At 40.8% G+C, this 19,754-nt stretch overlaps 1 protein-coding gene across 1 annotated transcript in view; it reads right to left on the bottom strand.

Moving 5' to 3' along the window:
- Positions 1–2,872: 2,872 nt before the first annotated feature.
- Positions 2,873–19,754, bottom strand: part of syn2b (synapsin IIb) — an 86,226-nt gene continuing 69,344 nt past the window's right edge. Inside the window, exons 6-13 of the mRNA XM_022207558.2 lie at positions 19,124–19,186; positions 17,447–17,589; positions 15,796–15,870; positions 12,997–13,099; positions 9,958–10,134; positions 9,578–9,644; positions 5,226–6,039; positions 2,873–4,862 (exon numbers count right to left, since the gene is read on the bottom strand). Coding sequence (XP_022063250.1) covers positions 4,709–4,862; positions 5,226–6,039; positions 9,578–9,644; positions 9,958–10,134; positions 12,997–13,099; positions 15,796–15,870; positions 17,447–17,589; positions 19,124–19,186 — 1,596 coding nt within the window. The 3' untranslated portion in view covers positions 2,873–4,708. The remainder of the gene's footprint in view (positions 4,863–5,225; positions 6,040–9,577; positions 9,645–9,957; positions 10,135–12,996; positions 13,100–15,795; positions 15,871–17,446; positions 17,590–19,123; positions 19,187–19,754) is intronic.

Below are 19,754 nucleotides of genomic sequence, written 5' to 3'. Positions count from 1 at the left end.
TATTGCAGGTTTCACGCAATGTGTATTAGCAGTCTTTGTTGGGGAAATGGTTGTATTCAGCACTTTTCAAAGTATTTTTAATGTGGTATTAGTTTAAAAAAGGGCTGTAAAAGTCTTTTGCTAGGTGATTATTGTAACCAAATGGATTCATAATAACGATACTGTCTTATCTCAAGAAAACTTGTCAAGAAAAAAATAGTATTAGTAAAATTCAGGACTGCACAGACGCTCAGTGGTTAGCACTGCTGCATTGCAGTTAGAAGATCTGTGATTTGCATCCTGGCCTGGACCTGAGATCTTTCTGCATGGAGTTTGCATGTTCTCCCTGTGCATGCATGAGATGTTCTCCTGGTACTCCAGCTTCCTCCCACTGTCCAAAAACATACTGAGGTTAATAGGTGATTCTAAATTGTCTATAGGTGTGAATGTGAGTGTGCTAGCTTGTCTTTCTGTGTAGCCCTGTGATAGACTGGTGACTTGTCCATGGTGACCCTTGCCTTCACCCAGACTCCAGCCCCCCATGACCCTAATGAGGATTAAGCAGTGTATAGATAATGGATGGATGGACAGTAAAATTCATCTTTAATTTTGTTTATAGTATGTTTTGTCTCTCTTTTTTGCACATGCTCAAAACATGAGTATAGGGAGGTAGAGAGACAGCCTTTAAATGTAACTAATGTATGCTGATTCTATCATATGTGAATTATTAACATCAATATCTCATTCCTTAGATATCACTACCACCAGCATGTTACAACGCCCTTAGTATGAAATACTTTGTGATTAGGGCGAGGCCTTTGGTTTTGTTAAAGTTTGTTATTTACATACTGTCTGCCTCTTTATACAACACGAGAAAGTCTGTGGCCGTGTCATGTGCTAATACTGCGGTCCATGATAAAGTCTTACCAGCGTCACAGATGGAAAGGATTCCTCCTCCACTCACTTTATTTAAGTGTGACATTAAAGGCAGAACATGAAAGAGGCGTAGGATGAGAAAAATGTGAGAGAGAAGGTGGAAAATATAGCAGAAACAACAAAGACATGAACAAAAAAATGCAAAAGCAATCTAGTGTAATTGACTGGATGTGACTTGTGTGTAGATGTGTGTGAGCATGAAGCGTTGCTATTAGCAGCAGTAATAAGATCTCCATTACTATCATCGCCACTGTTAAACTGCCACCTCTCCATCAGCACCTCAAAATAATAGTAATCATAGTCAGTGATCAGCTAGGGTTTTGATTCAGATATTTAAGAGTTCAATCAATTAGAATCAAATGCTTTACATGTAATACTAAACATGTCTAAACATGAATTTTCGCATATGAGAAATAGGCAGTATGCAGTACTTCCATATGGTTATAGCGCCATCTGCTGGATCACTACATTCAACTCATCTCTGTGTCATAGAAAAGTGAAAGTCTTATGGTAAGATTAGTATACAATAATCCACAACCTTTTCAAAATGACCTTTTGACACTACCAGGCTTTTACAACATGTCAGTTTTTGAGATAATTTGTCAGTGGGCTGCACAGTGAATAAGTGGTTAGCACTGTCGCCTCACAGCTGGAAGATTCCCAGTTCGTGTTCTGGCCAGATCCATTTATTTCTGCTTGAAAGGTTATTTTTACAAGTTTTTGTAGCTGTTGTGACATAAAGCTCTTTACAAGTTGAAGCTGCGACACTCAGCTGTGGATGTCTTCATCTGAGACTGTTTTCAAGATGAATTTAGAGAAATGTCTTACTCATCATCCAGCTGCCCTGCTTATCAAGCAGAGCTGTCTCTGAACTCACACCGAACTCTCTGTGAGTCACACAAGCAAAAGGGAATTTCTCCATTTGGCTCAATAAAGAATTACATTCTACCTTGAAGCCAAAGGACTCGATGAAGAACCCCAATCATTTCAAATGGCCAAAGGCTCGACTGCAAAATCACACTTTTAAAAACATTTGATTCCATTTTTATTGTCAGACTTTTATTTATATGTAAAAGGTACAGGATGTAAAGTAGAAATTTGAACAGCCAATCAGAGCATTTGACACGAGAAGAGTTGATTGATAGTTTTCTAGTTTTTTGAGAAAAGATAATGAAAGAGCAGATTTGATTTGTTTTTGTAATGTCTTCAGTGTTAATTTAACACAGACTTCTGTCAAAGTTTTAAACCTGCAAAGAGAATGATGTTGATCTTCAGATTGCTGTTTCTGTACACAGTCAGCTGATGGTTATGGTGGAGGCAGGTCAAGGCGTTTCCAATTATTAGCTACTTTGTTTTACAGGCTGCACATCTGCACAACATGGCACAATGTATCCTTTTGCATTCAGTCTAAAGAACACAAAAAATGCTAAAATTGTCATGAATGAAAAGTAAAAAAAATAACAAATGTTACCTCTGATTGGACCTTGACTCTCACACTTTCTCTTTACCACAGACACCTTTCTTGAATTGTGATCTCGAGAGTTTGGAGGTCAGGTTTCTGCAGTGAAACAGGATGTATTCTTGTGCAGTCGGGGAGTGCCATTGCCATGGTGATGGAGGGGGTATAGATTAGATTAGAGCTGATAAAGTACTCACCTCTCATTCAAATTTAGTTTTTGCACTCACAGTTAAATCATTCTTACATTGTGACTTCAATTGTTTTTTAATCTGTCTCTCTAAAGTCTGTATATGCAATTTTTAGTATCATCAGCAGCTATATGCGGTATATTAATATCCATTCAAAGTGTACTCCTTATTGTAAGGACTGCAGATTGAAGGGGATAAAATTTTAAATGAATTGTCAAAATTGAAGTGGCAAAGATCAAGATACGCAAGCTTTCAGTACTTTGCCTCAAAGATGCCGCCATCAGCATGAATCTCACCGTGGAATCAGTGGAATGATGGAACCACATCTTTATTAACTTTTATCTGTACAGAAAAAAAAAGAAACATCAGTCACCACCGTCATGCAAAGCAGTATTGCATTACAAATAAAAACACAATACAAAACAAACAATATATATACTGTACCATAAATATGGAGCCTCAAAAATAAATCAATCAATCGATATATATTACAAAAAATAAACTTCTGAGATCACACTTACATACAAATACAATATGTTTTAATTTACTTGCAACAGAGTACTGGGGATGGATTAGCAGACAGTTTGATATGCGGGTCTGAAGTGGTTGCACTTGAAATGCTGCAGCTGAACTGAAGATGACTAGTGAAGGTTTGTGGCTTTACTTCCAGGTTGTGTTGAATTCTGTCCACTTACTGACATGAAGTAATTAATGACAAACCCCAACACTTTAATATGGGATATTAATCCCACGGCTGCTAACTGCAGAGAAAGAACAACCTGGAGAGTCACCACTGAAAGGAACCTTAAAGGGAATGTAAGAATAAGGTATTTAACAGATACACAGATCCCGTATGTATGATAATACTTATATTTATAATAGGGTGACAGCGCTCAACAGTCATGTCGAGGTGTTATTGCACTACTGTCTCAATGTCTTTTCATGAGAATAATCAACAAATTACAATACTGTTGATAGATCTACACAGAGGTGAAACAAGAAATCACCAGTCACAGCTACAGACACGAGTTACTGGTTGAAATGCACTCATTTACTCTCCAGTCACCAATCCCACAGCTATTCTCCTTCCAATCAATGCTGCCTTTCGCAATTTAAATGTCAACAAATTCAAGTAAAGGAATACATTTCAAGCAGTAACTGGCCCAGGTCTGCACAGCTAACAAACATAGCTGTGAATCGAAAACATGTTCACAATAAGGCTACAACATCTAGAGAGAGATAGAGATAGAGAGAGAGCCAGAGAGAGAGAAAGAGGCAACGGAGGGCAAAACTCAACACTGATAGAGCTCCCATCTGCTCCAAAAGTCACACCAAGCCACTTGAAGGAGCCATGCATAACAAGTGAACACAGATGAACGTACACGGATCAACTCCCTCACACAGCAAGGAAACTTCAAGGCTTGTAGACAGAAAAAGGGGCAGCGATGACGAGCCCAGAGGACCAGAGACACAACGGTGGGATTTACACAGGAACAAACCCTTACAAGAAGTCGTTTTTTTCTTTTTTCTTTTAGTCACTTACTCACCAACAATAATTCACTGTAGGGGAAACCATCAAATGTCAAATATGTTGATATTATTTAAAATTTATAGACATCCAGCCGCTGAATGAAAGAGTTATGTCACTGACAAAAGCTAATTGAAAAGTGCCGCTGGATTTTTTTGTCTATTATTGGCTTATTTCCCTTTATAATGATATATGTTTATATTTATATACTGCATTTATATACTGTATATATACTGTATGTACATTCCATCTGTAGTCTTCAGTATCATACTTTCAATATACTTGAGAATGTGTTCCTTAAATGTGCTCTGGGAAAAATAAATATTCTCAATCTTATTCTAATCTATTCTATTCTATATCTATATCAATGACGTAACTCCTTCAAACCCATCGCCCGGGCACATCTCCATTCACTGAACATCCTACCCAGCAGGCCTCACTGTTACTCACACAGGGAAGCTGGAAGTGGAGCAGAAGAGGGACTAGGACGGAGGGAATACAGTACAGTTAACACACAAACTTTAATCTCAGACTGGTTCACATTTAATGTCAATCAAGTCATCACTGGCCAGCGGTAAACGAAGGGGCCAGAATCAAAACGGGGCTGACCGACTGTGTCTAGTCAGAGAAAAGGCTGGCGAAGGACTTTCGAAGGTTGCGAATGGTCTCAGCCTTCGCCTCGTCCTGGCCGTCGCCCCCAGAGCTCGAGACCCCGCGGAAGAAAGAGGAGTCGCTGAAGGCGTTGAAGGCATTGGTCAGGGACTGGGACTTACTGGGAAGGGAATGGTGAGGGAAAAGAAAGGGAGGATCACAAGTTGGTGAGGAGGGGAAGGAATTATGGGATAGAGGAGGAATAAAAAGGAAAGGAAAAGAGGGGTATGCAAATTGAGCAAGTGAGGGGGGTAAGTGAGGAGCAAAGACAAACAGGGAAATTTGTAAGAGGGCCAGAAAGTCACATATACACAAAATGTGTAAATATAAAGGTACTCTGAAGACTGAAATTCTACTGATATTTTAAGTTTTAGAATGTGGAAGCAAATTATTCTCCTACCACAGAATGATAATTGATTTTGTGCAGCCCACTAAAATGCATGTCGTTGCATTATCAACAGTGCGTTGATAATAAAGCTCTTACTTCAGCAGAGGATGAGTCTTCTGCTGGGGCTGTTCTTCGCCCTCAGTGGGTGCTGCTGCTGCCTCAGCTGGGACAGGCTCAGCGTCAGAAGGAGAGGCCGGCTTGGCCTGAGGCTGAGCCTTAGCTGGAGACTGGGGGTTAGAAGGGGATTGGCTGGCCGCTTTGGCTGGGGACTGAACCTGTGCTGGGGCAGGGGCTGAGGCAGTATCTGAAGCCTGAGTGGGTGCCGGGGCCTGGGCAGTGGGCTGGGGTTTGGGTTTCAGAGGAGGTGTGGTTTGTGGCTTTGGCTGGAGCTGCGGCTTGGAATTCCTGCGCACAGGAGGGATGGGCTTTGCGGGTGGTGTGGGTTTAGGGGGCAGATCTTTTGGTTTGCCGGGTGCTAGGGACGGGGAGCCCTGGGGCTGGGGCTTGGGCTGCTCTGTGGTAGCAGCGGGAGCAGAGGCTGAGGCTGGAGCCGAGGCTGAAGGGGAGCCTGGAGCTACTGCGGCGGCCGCTGTTGCTGCTTTGGTTGGGGGAGAGCCTGGAGCTGCAGCCGCTTTTGCCGGGGATGAGGGCGAAGCTTTGGCTGAGCTGGAGGCAGAATCTGGGGCTGATTTTGTGACGGATGGGGCTCTTGTCATCGGGGGAGGCCTCTGCACTGGAGGCTTTGTGACTGAGGCGGCCTTCTGGACTGGGCTTGGTTTCTGAGCCTGAGCTGGTTTCTGAGCTGGACCTGAACCAGGTTTCTGGGCCTGGCTGGGCTTTGGTACTGGTTCAGATGCTCTCTTAACTGATTCTGATGATGTGTCCACGCTCTGCGATTTCACTGGGGCACCTAAAAGATCGACACATGAAATGGTTATATTAAACTACAGTCCCCCAGTTACAGAACACACAAATGCAAAATAAAAGCAAAATGCACAAAAGAGAACAGCTTAAAGAAAGTAAATAAGCATCATTATTATAAGTGCAGCACCTGTTGTTTTAGTGCAGCAGTTAGAAAACCAGGCTTCTGTAACACTCACCAAAGACCAAAGCAGAACATGACACAGCTAATGAGCTTGAGTCTAGACATGCCCATTCACATAATGACCTCTCACATTCATAGAAATCCTGTCAATCTCTCAACAGACTGAGGCAAAGCAGGCTCTGGATGTCTGCACTGCAATGGCCAGCAGGGGGTGGCAGATCAGCAGCTAAGAGAAGGTGTGGTGACTGGTTTATCATGCCAAGTGTTCATTCCTTCTGTGCACAGGAATTTGTATGTATTTGTAGTGTGCCAGTTAAAAACAGGCTATGAGAGGAAAGACAAGTGTTGAAGATGAGAATAAAATAAAGTCAACAACAAAGGAGAGATTACGGAATTTAGAAAGAGTATTAGTATCAAACAAGTGACTCAAACGCAGGCAGACATGCAACACAAAAGAATTATTACACATGCTGAGCAACAAGTGACTAGACAGGGATGAGTTTCCAACGGCCGATAATTCTAGATAATTACTAGATGCAGGATGTTTTCCTTAATGCCTCTTTTTAGACAGCTTGCAAAATGTATATTGCTTTTTTACATATAGTTCATTTTTATTTGCATATTATTCTGATAGCATTTGACTCCTGCAAAACCTTCATGAAAATTCATCCCACATGTTTTCAGAGAGTCATTGCAGTCAGGTGCTAAATGGCCATGAGTCTTACGTTTTATAAGCGATTGTCATTAAGCACCTCAATGGTTGCTTGGGACTCACGTCGCATAAAAACCAAAGGAAACACAATTTGTACAAACATAATTCGTAAAGGGTGACACAATAAAAAATTTGCTTGGATGCAAACCCTGAATTTTAGTTTGCTAAGAGATTTGTTGATCTATTTTACCATTATACACTGTATTTGTTGACTGCTATTAGACTTCATTTTCACTTTGGTGACCGTTTTGTTCTGAGAGGAAATATCAGCCATGCAAGTAAACAAAAGTTTTTGACTTGTATATGCACTAAACAAATGCTTATTAATCAGAGAAGCTTAAAATTCAATTCAAAAGTCTTCAGCAATTCAATAGTCTGGATCCAGGCAAATAAGTAGTGATCATGCAGAGAAAGAAAAAGATGCTTAGCTTCTTTGAAACTTTTAATTAAACACACAACCAGCTTTTGTAATTGCCAAGAAAAATATGCCTCAGGTATTATAACACAGAACAATGAAGCTTCATTTAAAACCAAAGATAAACACCAAGCAGTTACTCACGAAACATTCAGTTCACCATAAGAATGTACAGGATTTAAAGACGACAAAAAAAGATTTAAACTGGCAATAACCTAACTAGGCCAGTGATCCCGAGAAGTCATTTTACTTTCCACTGAAAAATGCATAAAAATGAACAAAATATCCCTCCACGAATAAGTTTATCTGCCGCTATCAAATCGGGTTTCACAGTGTTAAATTGTTATCCTTGAAAGGCAATGTTATTAATGCAAGATTCAAATAAATGAAACCGCAATCCGATTTGCACATCCTAATACTCTAGGCACATGTTAATCTCCAGCGATTCCCATAAGACACAAAAAGCTGGCATTTCTGAACACATCAAACACCACATGGAGTACAGGTGTTTGCCACATCCATGCAAAATGAGAAAACACAATGAACACACATGCAGACAGACACACAAACACGCGCACACTGACAAACACTGCAACCGCGAAAATAATGGCTTTGTTAATTTATCACATTATGCGCTGTTTCACCACTGCTTTTAGGAGGCACATTCAGTTTTACAACATTGGTCCTGAGCACAAACACCACCGCACACACTGACTTTACAGCTGCAATTAACTCAACACACTGGCTAAGTGCACTGTACTGTACATTTGCTTGTCGATCCAAGTGAATGTAACAAGTCAAAGGGAGGCAGCAGAGGATTTTTTCTATTTGAAACCCAGAATACTATAATGAGTATTGCTGTCTGAGGCCACTGAAACCATGATATTAGTACATTAGTTTGAGGCAGTAATGATGGACATTGTTACCTTTAAGTAACACAGAAAACTACGCAGTTGAAATACAAGCTGCTCTTACTCCTAAAGGACAGATGAGTCAATGTTCTTTTTCATTTTCTTGCCAAGAGTTATATGAGAATATATCATTCGTATGAATGTACTGTAAATGAACATATAGATACAACCAGCTGGTATTTAGTTGCACAAAATCTGAAAACAGGGGGAAAGAGTTAGCACGGCTCATTGCAAAGCTAGCTCAATATATCAGCTCAAAATATCATAAATATGCTTCATTTCACCATTACTGTATAACCACTGGTTTAAGGTCTCTTCTAAACATTGCTTTGCTTTGAAAACTACTGAGCTGCTGCTGGCCCCGCCCACTTCAGGAAGGATGCGCTCTCTGTGTCTGTGACGGACAGCTGGAGGTGTATAACTATAGTTTCTCAGGTGTTACACTCCAGTTGGGTGGAATTCCTACTTGCACATAAAGCTGGGACGCTAACTAACTGTTTGGGGTCTTCAGGAACTACAGAGTTTAACGGCTTTTATTTTACACCTAAAAGCTGTAACAACCACAAAAGACAATAAAAATGGAATTTCACCATATGGGACCGTTAAATTTCAATAACTAACACGTTTTTTCTCATTGGTTTGACTCATATAAAAGTCCAATTGTAAAAATGAAAGGATTACCCATGGGGTATATGTGTATTGAGCTATTTATAAAAAAAGACTCTAGGAGGTGACTGAGTCTGACCAAGAAATCTTGCAGCACTTAAAGTTTATGTGTATATTATTGAGTTTCAGAGATGCTGGTCAGTGGTTGTTATTACTTTTGGAACAAGCAATGCAAGCTATTTTTCTTATTTCCAGACTTTGTGCTAAGCAAATCTACTGGCAATAGCTACATATTTACTGTACAGATATGACAGTGGTGTTGAGCTTTTCATCTAACTCTTGGAAAAAAAGTGAATAAGTACATCTCCTGACATCTCGATCTATTCCTTTAACTATTTGCTAAAATACCAGTTAACTAATTTAATTAACTGCATCATGGTAATAATACTGAATAAGAAATCTGGGATATGTGGTATCTCTATATTACACTATTCCAACCTGAAAAGGCTCCATAATCATTCCTCAGATTTCTTTCATTAGTTAATATTAAATACTTTTCCCTGTTATTTTTTATTTTCTGATGGCAGTTCTTCCTTTGAAAGGAAAACTATACATTTGTGAACTAGGTGATACCTCATTTCAGAGAGATCACTTCAGATGTCAAAGAGTGAACCGTCTACTGTTCAAACAACGCTTTCTAGACGTGCTTTGGCCCTACGGTGGCAGCACTTTTACTATGAACAACAGTGTTCAGAGAACCTTGAGGTTGAGGGCGTTGGCCTGAGGTCCTGTTTGGATCTGACACTCCTTCCTTAAGGGCAGCACTCTGGTAGACAGTGAGAAGGCAGGAGCAGGACAGAAAGACAGAAACAAACAAAGAAAAAGAAAAGCAGGAATAGAGAGGGAGATAAAGGCAAACATGGGTAAGAATTAGCAGTGGACTGTGAAGGACGACAGCAAAATTATTTTCCAGTAGGCAGTAAGTAACAGTGAGCCTCCAGTTATACAGAGGGACCATTAAAGCAAATGATGTAAGAGCATCATTAAAAGGTCGTTAACATTTATTTGAGGTGGCTCAATTGTGAACACACTGCTCTGTTTGTCTGTGCACTTGTGTTACAACACATCGCAGGCATCACCTGTTGGGGCTGCACAGTAGTTGGCTTCTGGCCTTGAGGAGAGCGAGCAGGTGAGCGGGAAACACTGGATGATCTGGTGGTCAGCGCTTGGGTCATCTTTGCCAGCACCACCTCTGAAATGAGCTGGCGATCCTCTGCCTGGTGATCACCAATCAGCTGCATAGACGAACCCACAACCTGGACAGCAGGACAACAGCAAAGCTTTAGAAAATATGTGCTTTGATAATAAAATGTTAGCTGAAATGTTGTTTACAACTCGAAAAAGATTTGCATCATTTTTTTTTTTTTTAAATTAGTCGTTTATTTTTTAAACATCTTTCCCATTTCAGTGTCTACCTCCCATCAAATTTCTACATATTTTATTTTGACAGTCAGTTCCTTTGGAAATTTAAATGATATGGTTAGAAAAACAGCTTCAGCCCCCTTTTAAACATGCACCCCATTCTGTTAATGTGACGGCAACTGAATGTGTCAGCATCATGTCTGAACGTGCACCCTGGTCGTTTTTCCTGAAAAGTCGTGCCGGCAATCCTAGACCGGACGTAGTAACATTTCTATATCACTTTTAATACGACACAGTCTGGACTGTACCGTCATACTAACATATAATTGTACGAAGCAACTTTTTTTCTACATTTCAGCACCAAGATCTGTTCAAAAACATCACAGGGAATGCTTAATACACAGTTTGTGTGCCACAATAAGCATAACACACCTTTTTCTGCCAGCCCAGTGGCACTGTGGGGGTGAAGCTGGACTCTCTGACAGCGGTGTCTGAGAGGAGGATGCTGTCAAAGTTGCATGTCATCTTGGACAATGTCTCCCACTCAGTCCATGACATGTTGGTCAGCCACAGGAGTTCTTTCAGCTACTGACTCATTCCACCAAAATGCACCACAGAGCGCCACGGGCAATCGTTCCTGCCTGTGGCCATCAAACTATACAACTCCTCACTCAGAGTGTCAAACACTCGGAGTCAACAGGCTGACTTTGGATTTTTTTGGGTCAACTGTCAGCAGTTGGCTTACATTCACTTTTTGAGCTGAAAATCAATGTGCAATAACACAATTGCACCTCTATTTTTATTTATTACTCTGCATTCTTACATTTGAATTTCCTAGTACATTTTCAGGACATATTTTTCTGTTGAGTTTTTTTCTTTTTTCTGCGGCTTAAATTTTTAAGTCTTTGAATGGCAGCAACTGTAACATCAGCAATTTCCTGTCCACTATCAGTGTATCTGATTCTATTCAATTTGCTGTACAATCTGAAATTTACTAGGCTGCAAAATGAAATGTCTGTAACAGTCTAAACTTTTTTATAGTCCTGCTTGTCTTTACATCAGACTGGTGTACTGTCACACACAGAGTCACTGTGAAGTTTGTTGCTTCCAGCTGTTTAGAACTATTTCCTTCTGGTGCTGTATGATTTACCACCAGAAATCACTATCAGGGGCTTGACAGAAAGACAGCCGCTTGAGCTTATGTATAGAACAACAGCAATAACTTCATTATTAGATATAATTATAAACTATCCCTGACATGGAAGCTGAGTCCTAGAACCAATGGCTATATTGGCCGGTTTTAACTGTGAGCAAATACATTTTGAGCTTGTTTATTGACTTTCAAACAACAAGCTGTCTTTAACCACACGTACAGTATCAATGTTTGCATTTGGGTCCAACTACTCATTGCCAGCTACCACAATTTTGGTAAAAACTGATCCAGATTTTTCTAGATTTGAGGAGAAGTTGACCTATACCATTAAATTGCTCTGAGCTTCCTGCCAAAAGGCATTCAAAAGGAAGCAGCTCTCTCTAAAACACTTGTCTGTGTCCTTCAAATGCTGGCTTATCAAACTGCTCCCTTGGCATGAAGAAATGTTTGGCCACTCAACAGCTTGATCCTGTAGCCAAATTAGTCCTTCCTCCGAATCAAGAGTCTCACACTTTATCTCCAGTTTTGTCCAGTTCTTACTTTCAGAGTTGTAGCTTTGACTAGTTTAACTCTGTTTTTGTTCCTTTGCCTCACTGAGCAGCCTGTCCTTGTGAGAGCCATCTTGCCATCCCCCTCTCAGCAATCATGTTCCCTTGTGCCTCGATGGATAACCGGCCTGAGTCCCAGCAAGCATAATTTGCAGGCTGGCCATATTTTGGGGTTTGAATCAACTCACTGCCTCGGGATAGAAGCATATTTCACTCGCTTTCTGGGGCTCATTTTCTTGCACTCTAGTGCTCTGGCTGAACGGCTTTGAGACTCCACTGCCAGCCACCCCAGCAGCCATGCAGTCAGCCAGCAAACCAAGTTTCCTTCAAGTAAAAAGTCCCCATTCCTCTGCTATAGACTGTCCTGCTATCTGAACCTTTCTTTGCCTTAGTGTGACTCTTTCTGAACCAGAAACTTCAGTCTGGTCCAATCCTCCAGTCCAGACCCTTCCACAGTTCTAATCATCTGTCCGAACTGGACATTTTCAAAATCTTACAGTCTCCTGCAGCATAAAATATTCACCCCCAACTTGCATTTAAAAGCAATAGCATTCAATACTAACCACTAAATTTTTCTTTTTTAGAGAAGTTATGGTTACAGGAGAGCATTTCTGCATTAATGTGTTTTTCACAAGTATTGTGGTCACGACTAAAGACTAGGAAACATGAAACCAGTATGGTAAAAAAAAATAAAAAAAATTGGAAAGAATTAGTAGAAGACTAATACTGAGACAGTGAAGCTTAAAAGGATCCAGACACAGCACTGTGCTGAGCAAGACAGACATAAAAACAGACGTAATCAAACTCATAATGTGTATTCAGGTTAGGTTCAATCAGCTTATTCTGAGCCAGACAACCTAAGGCCAGAGCAGTGTAAATTAGGCCAGACATGCTAAATTTACCACTAAGTCCTTATTACTTACGCAACACAACTCCCACAGGCTGATGTCAACGCGGTGAAAGTTTCCAAACAAAAGGCAGGAGTCAATAAATTTAGTGACATAGTGGCAGCGTACGGCCACGTCAACAGTCCTTTTTCTGGCAGTTTCTCTCACCTCAGTGATGTAGTCGTTGCCATCTTTTCCACAGATGGCTTTGACGGCACAGATATCCAGCCCTCCAAAGATCTCCGAGCAGGTATCAACCCACAGTTTATACCTGTTGCGAAAGAGAAAAATATGTGACAATTTGACTGGATTAATCAGATCTAAGATCTAAATCCAAATCACAGCACATCTAAGCTGCAGCACACAGGTACAATGTAAATCTGATATAAACATACAGACATGTGCACACACACTTATGCATAAACCTAAGACACACATGATTGCATAGCCCTGTATTTTATTGTCTTCTTGTTATAACACAGCTTTGTAAAACTGTCATTTTGCAGTTCACATCATACTGTATGAGCATGTGACAATGTGAATCTTGATTAGGGATAACAATCTGAAACGGTGCAAACAAACGCCGAAAATGTACAAAAAATATGTACAATAACTTGAGAAGGAGAGGCAACTACTTCACCTTGCTGTATCAAACAGAAGAGGAAAAAAGCTGAATTATTGAACACAAATTCATCAATAGCATTGACTATGCATCACTTCAGCACAGTATGTGAGCTCCAGTGCTGCTCTTCAGGGCATTTATCCTGACAGTAAATCTGTTGCAGACCCTCTCCAGCCCCAGGATGAGCCGGCTGCAGCCCATAATGCTGTTGCCGTCTTGTTTGTCTTTATGGCTTGCTGTCTGGAAGAGTGCACACAATCAAACTATGGACAAGTAGATGTATCAGTATTCACCTAAAGGATAATGTAACCACTCCAGGGCAGTCTACTTTTTTTCACAATGTCAGATTGCCCAAATAATTTCAGCTGACATTTGGAAAGTCTCTGTGTTGTACTCTTTTTTGGTTTTGGTTTAAGGTGGTGAGTTGATTTAACGACTGACAAATCTGACCTTTAGTAAAGTGCCAAATGCTGCCTTATTCTTCTGGTGTGGGGTTTGTTTATCCTTCAGAGAGTTCAAAAGATTAGGAGATCTGACTACTTGTTGAGTGGAAATCTGGATGAGCAATAATAAAAGCAACAATATTTGTGTTTTATCTCAGTATAACAAAGAATGCCTAGAAAAGCACTCACAGAGCGCAGTAGTCTGCCAAGGCTGATCAGGTTTTGTATCTTTTCCGACGTCTGAAATCTTTAACAAATCCGTGGATCCAGGCTATAAACCACATCACTGCCAAAATCTAATGTGGGAAATGGTGTGTTTTATAATTTGCTAAGTTTGCATATTAAAGAGTTGTATTGGTTCTGAGGAATAGGAAGGTCAAGAGCATCATTACCACGGTGTGACTGTAATGAAACAAAGAAGAAAAGTCCAGCTTTACTTATTACTCATGTGTTTGAATGCAAGAATGATCAAGACATAAGGTGACTGATAATCAAAGTACAGACAGTTTTTGATAATAAAAGTACAGATAGTTTTTGACATATGCCACAATCAGTAAAGAACATGAGCTTGTTGTGTGTGCAGTCTCTAATCTTGCTGTGCAGCGGTGAAGTCATTCCTACGTGAGCGATAATGACAAAACATCAGCTGTGACAGAGGACAGCGGAACAACGCAGCATCGGAAGGGGCGGCCAGCCTAGGTAGATAGCTATACAGACTGTTAGAGTATGAGAAGACTGGGTCAGGAACAGTTAGCAGTCTGATTCCATCCGAACTGACTGAACACTTGTTGTCGGTTAGGGGATTCAGGCCCAGAGCTCTGTATCGCACATTCAATTTTGCTGTAATAAATACTTTTGATTTTAAGAAGAAGTCTCCTGACGACTCCATCAAAAGAACTGGACAGAAATAGCCTTACACATATTCTGTTGGTTTGTAGAATAGGCTCATTTCCAACACTAATCAGTTGGTCCTTGCTTCATTTTTGACCTTCCCTAAAAAATTTCATCAAAATCCGTTAATCTGCTTTTGAGTGATGTTGCTAACAGTGAGACAGACAGACAGACAGACAAATACCGATTGTCATATTATTCCGCCAAGGCTCTGTCTCCTCGGCCGAGTAATAAAGAAGAGAAATGCAGGGTGAATATTTTACTGAAAGGCCAGAGCTCATACATCAGGACTGTGCTCAGAGGTCTGACCAGGAGTCAAACAAGACCATGCAAGTTATTGTGGCATTTGTCCTTCAAACAAAACAGATTCAGCTTTTTCATGAAGACAACATGCTGCATTCAGGCGAGGAATGTAGACAATACAGAGTGCAGTCAAAACCAGACTATGTCAACATAGAGACCAAGGTTATGGTTGTTATATGATAAATTCACTGCAAGGACATTTTGCTACAGCATTAGTAAAATAAAACAACTGCTTTTGCACTGTTTCTCATACCTTTTTCATTTTGAGCTGTTTCAGAGGTGCTCCACACAGATGTTGTTGTACTCCACGCTGTCTTTTTTTTTGACTCCTTTTAGCATGCATGACTACACCTGTGCCGTTAAGGCTTTAATCCTAATTTCCATAAGTAGAGCAAATCAATATGAAACCAACCTTCGCTCAGCCTCTTAAGGGAAAACCTGTGTTATCACAACCAGAAGGCACAGCAGCTCAATTAAATCTCTTTCTATCCGTACAAAGATAAATATAAACTTTGACGAAATAAATGCTTAGCAGAGCATCACACCACACCAGAAATATCAACTGATTTTCAAACATCTGTGTGTTTACCCATGTGAACTGCTTTTAGATGACTGAATCTGCATTGTGACCAACTGTGACATAATAACGGAGCGACGTGTGTGACACCAGGGCAGTCTGAGCATCATTAATGTGGATTCAGTGCTCACTTGTCAGTCATGGCTACTTGTTCCAACATGGCAGATCCGGTGTTGCTTTTCCAATTACCAGAGATGGATGTTCGCCTGGAAAAGAAGAGGAAATTGTGTATTAAATTACTATAGACGGCGCGACCCTTCTCTTCAGAAATTATGAATACGGGCAATTAAAGGCAGACAGAAGAAGAGAGCCTTGTAGCAGCAGGGCTATGGTTTCAGCTTCAGTCAAGAGCCTGTGTAGTCAGGCGGCGAGCACAGCTGCAGGATATCAGGCTTATTAGCTCCCTGATAAATAGCCCAGATGCCATATGCTCTTTGTTTTACAGTAATAGTGCAGGTTTACACTGAATGAAAAGGTGTGCTAAACTGCAGGCATTGTTAAAAGGCTCTTTAAACCAATATCACTGTGCCCTGGACAACCAATGCTCAGAATTTAATGTACACACACTACAGCAGCCACATGCACACACATGATATATGTTACGCATTATGTCGGTATACATGGCGGCATAATTGGGTGCTGAGAAGCTTAGCTGCAGGACTTGAAGAGAGGAGAAAGCAGGTGAATTCTGGAGATTCTTGAAAAGAGAGGTTAGTGGTGAAGGATAGGGGCCTTAAGTCAGGAAGGAGGCAGGGGAAATGCAGGTAGATTCAGGAGGAAAGGTTGCTGTTCTCCAAGAAATACTGTGTACTAATATGAGGTCAGACATTGTTTTGTGGTCTGTGAGTGAAAAGACAGTGTATTTCATTGAGTTAACAGTCCCGTGGGAAAATTCAGTGGAGGCCACTTATGAGAGGAAGAAGGGTAGATATGCAGACTTAAAGATGGAGCTGAGCAGAGGGGATGGAAAACCAGAGTTTGCCCAGTTGAAGTGGGGTGTAAGGGTTTTGTTGTAGGGTCAACTGTTTCACTTTTGAGAGAGCTGGGAGTGCAGGGGCAGAGTCTGAGGAAGACGGTGAGGGACATAGCAGATGAGGCTGCTCGACTTTATCAATGGATATGGATTAGGAGAAATAATAATAGTTGGGGGTTTAATAGAGGCGGTGAGAGAGTAGAGGGAGGCAGAGGACAAGCCCTCTCCTTCACTCTGCTTTCCTCGCTTTCTTTTCCCTCTCCCAGTAGGCAGAGATCAGGAAGAGGAAGTGTAGATTCTTTGTCAGTGCCAAGTTGGCTTTGGACATGGTAATAGTCTTGCAGCTAGCATTGGCATTTAGAGTTAGCACGAGCAGGTTTGGAGAATCTATATGTATAGTATTCAGCATCTTGCACTAGCTAACTGGTAGCATCGGCATTGGTCACCACCTGGAACATCTCCTAAACGGGCCTGGGTCAGTTGAACGTGGCAGTGCTGTTTGGATTGAGTAGGAGCAGTGTGAAGTGGCACCAGAGGGGGTGAATCTAGGACACCAGAGCTCACCGCCTAGCCTCCTGGAGGTGTTGTAGAACTAAATAGATGAAACACCGTTGCAGGGAGGTTTCCACCTGATGACTCCCAGAGATGTGTTAGGAATCATTGATCACTGGTGTGTACAGTGATAGGTCAGTGATTCTAGGGCCTTCACTGAGTGCGCATCTTTCTTGTTTGGAGCACAAGCGTCTAGTGTTTAAATTAACCTAAAAGTCTTCACACAACCCAACTCCTAAACAAGTACGCACACTTACATGTAAGCTTTGTAGTCAGCGCCAATCTTCTGGACCCTGATGTCGTATTTGGCGTCAACAAATGGCTCTGTGGTGCAGTAGGTCTGAGTGATGGCCACCACACTGGCAATGTCCTGGAAGTCGCTGACATTATCCACCTTGACCTACAGAGAAATAACATGTAAAAACAACAGCTATTTAAAGCAGTGCTGAATGATGCAGCCAGACTCACAGACTTTTCTTCATGTAACTGTTTAGTTCTTTTGCAAAATGTGTAGCTTTTTCATAGGGAAAAAGCTACACATTTTTAATATAACATAAATGTCTCTTTCAAGATGCAGGATGTGCGATTTTTCATTATCCATTTTCTTATCGATTAAAATGGTGATTCGATGTGTGTTTCCTTGCTGAGAGTTTGGTGTCTTGAATTTAAACGGAGCCTATAGAGCCGAGAGACAGTTAACCCTTTAACACTCACTGGCACAAAGCTTCACAATTAAAATGGTACAAATCAATTAAAGATACCAGTTCCACAGCAACAATAGCAGAAACAACAGCAATGGCTCTTTATCTTGCAAGATGTGGGCGTACACAATAAACCGCTTTCTGTCGTCTACATGGGGACAAATAAGTCAAAGCACTATGTGTTTCTCCAAAGGAGTCCAACAAAGAAAATGCTTCTAAGCTTTTAGTCTGTTTCAGTGAAAAACAGATGAGTATTAAAGGGTATCTTGGCATAAGGACTGGAAGAGGGGTAAACAGAAAAGAAATCCATCCATTACCACTTTTAAGGTTCTCATGATATTTTGTTGTTTTAAATATGGACAAAGCCAAACTACATAAGACTAGAACATGCCAAGCTGTTTCCCCATGTTTCCAGTCTTTGTGCTAAACTAAGCTAGCAGGTTGCTTATTACTGCAGCAAAATACATCATTTGTTTGACAAATTGTGAATACAAAAGGTGCCTAAAAACTACTATCTTTACCGAGCAATGAGTGGACGTGGCAGTGACATAAAAATGGGTTAAAATTATCCAACCGTGCAGGTACGGAGGTTATTTAGCCTCATTAACCCAACAGAAATACATAAATAATAAATAAATAAAGGTAAGAAAAGTATTGTATTGGTGCTAAATTGACTCCTAGTGGATGATTACTCAGTATCTGATTGAGTCATTCAGGGGAATGATGTGCGGTGGATCGATGAGGAACGAGCGATAGCAACACTTTACTCCCATTTCACCCAAAAAATATTAACAGAGTGGTCAATCAATAATAGTCCAACGAGAGGAGAAAAGGAGGACTCAGAGAGAGCAGATTTAAAAAAGATGAGCTGCAGTCAAGATAGGAAGAAACTGATCATCAAAGCAAGATGAAGACAGGGGATGGAGAAAGGATATCAGAGGAAGCACTGTACAGTACAAACGATGAGGTTCTGCCATGATGATATTTTAGGTCACTGTTCAAGTGAGTCTAAGAGCAGAAAGAGACTTTAAAACACTTCCCAATGGCAACCTGTCAATTGATGAGCAGCAGCAGAACACCAGCGTGCAATTATTTTCTTCATTTGTCTTCCATTTGACAAAAACTTTCATTTGCTCAAAGCAGCAGCTAGAATGGTCGCTAATTTCACAAAACGTTTAAGGGACTGATCCACCTATTAGATTTAAGTTAGTAAGGAATGATGAAACTGGTTACCTTTCCCATTCCAGAGTGGGCATGTCCGATCTTTACCACTACTGGGAAACTTGGCGTTGTAATCTGCAAAGCAAAAAACACAATTAAAGGATGAGTAATGATGAAGAGTACACAGTGACAACAGCTGTTTTCCCACAATGACACACTGGAAAAACCCTGTGGTGAAAAATGAGAGGCTTTTTAACACTAACTATTGTCAATGACTGACTGCATTTGTCTGGAGGTAATAAACTATTCGCATAAACAAGTCTCAAATTGTAAGTTCTCTGAGTTATATCATCATTGTTGGTCTGTTTGTGAGGTTTGAGGTTACACAGAAGTTGCCAGGCCGAATTTTATGAAACTTGCTGGAGAGGTGGAGCGCTGGCAAAGGAAGAAGAGCCTCTTAAATTTTGGTGTGGATCCAAAATCACTTTAATTAAAAACACAAAATAGGACATTGGTCTCGGCAGAGGATGTGCCTGTAGTTCTTTATGTGCTTTCTTTTATAAGACTGCAGTCCTCAATGACCTGTAAAGAAAGTAATTTTTGTTCAAAGTGTATTTAAACAAACGCTGAGTTAAAGCAGGGAAACAGATATAGAGTCAGCCAAAACAAGACGACATGGTCATCAATATCCCCCGCCACATGT

This window comes from Acanthochromis polyacanthus, chromosome 5, assembly GCF_021347895.1.
Source record: "Acanthochromis polyacanthus isolate Apoly-LR-REF ecotype Palm Island chromosome 5, KAUST_Apoly_ChrSc, whole genome shotgun sequence".
NCBI lineage: Eukaryota > Metazoa > Chordata > Actinopteri > Pomacentridae > Acanthochromis > Acanthochromis polyacanthus.
The sequence above is the reverse complement of the archived record's forward strand: the minus strand, read 5'-3'. Positions and strand labels throughout refer to the sequence as shown.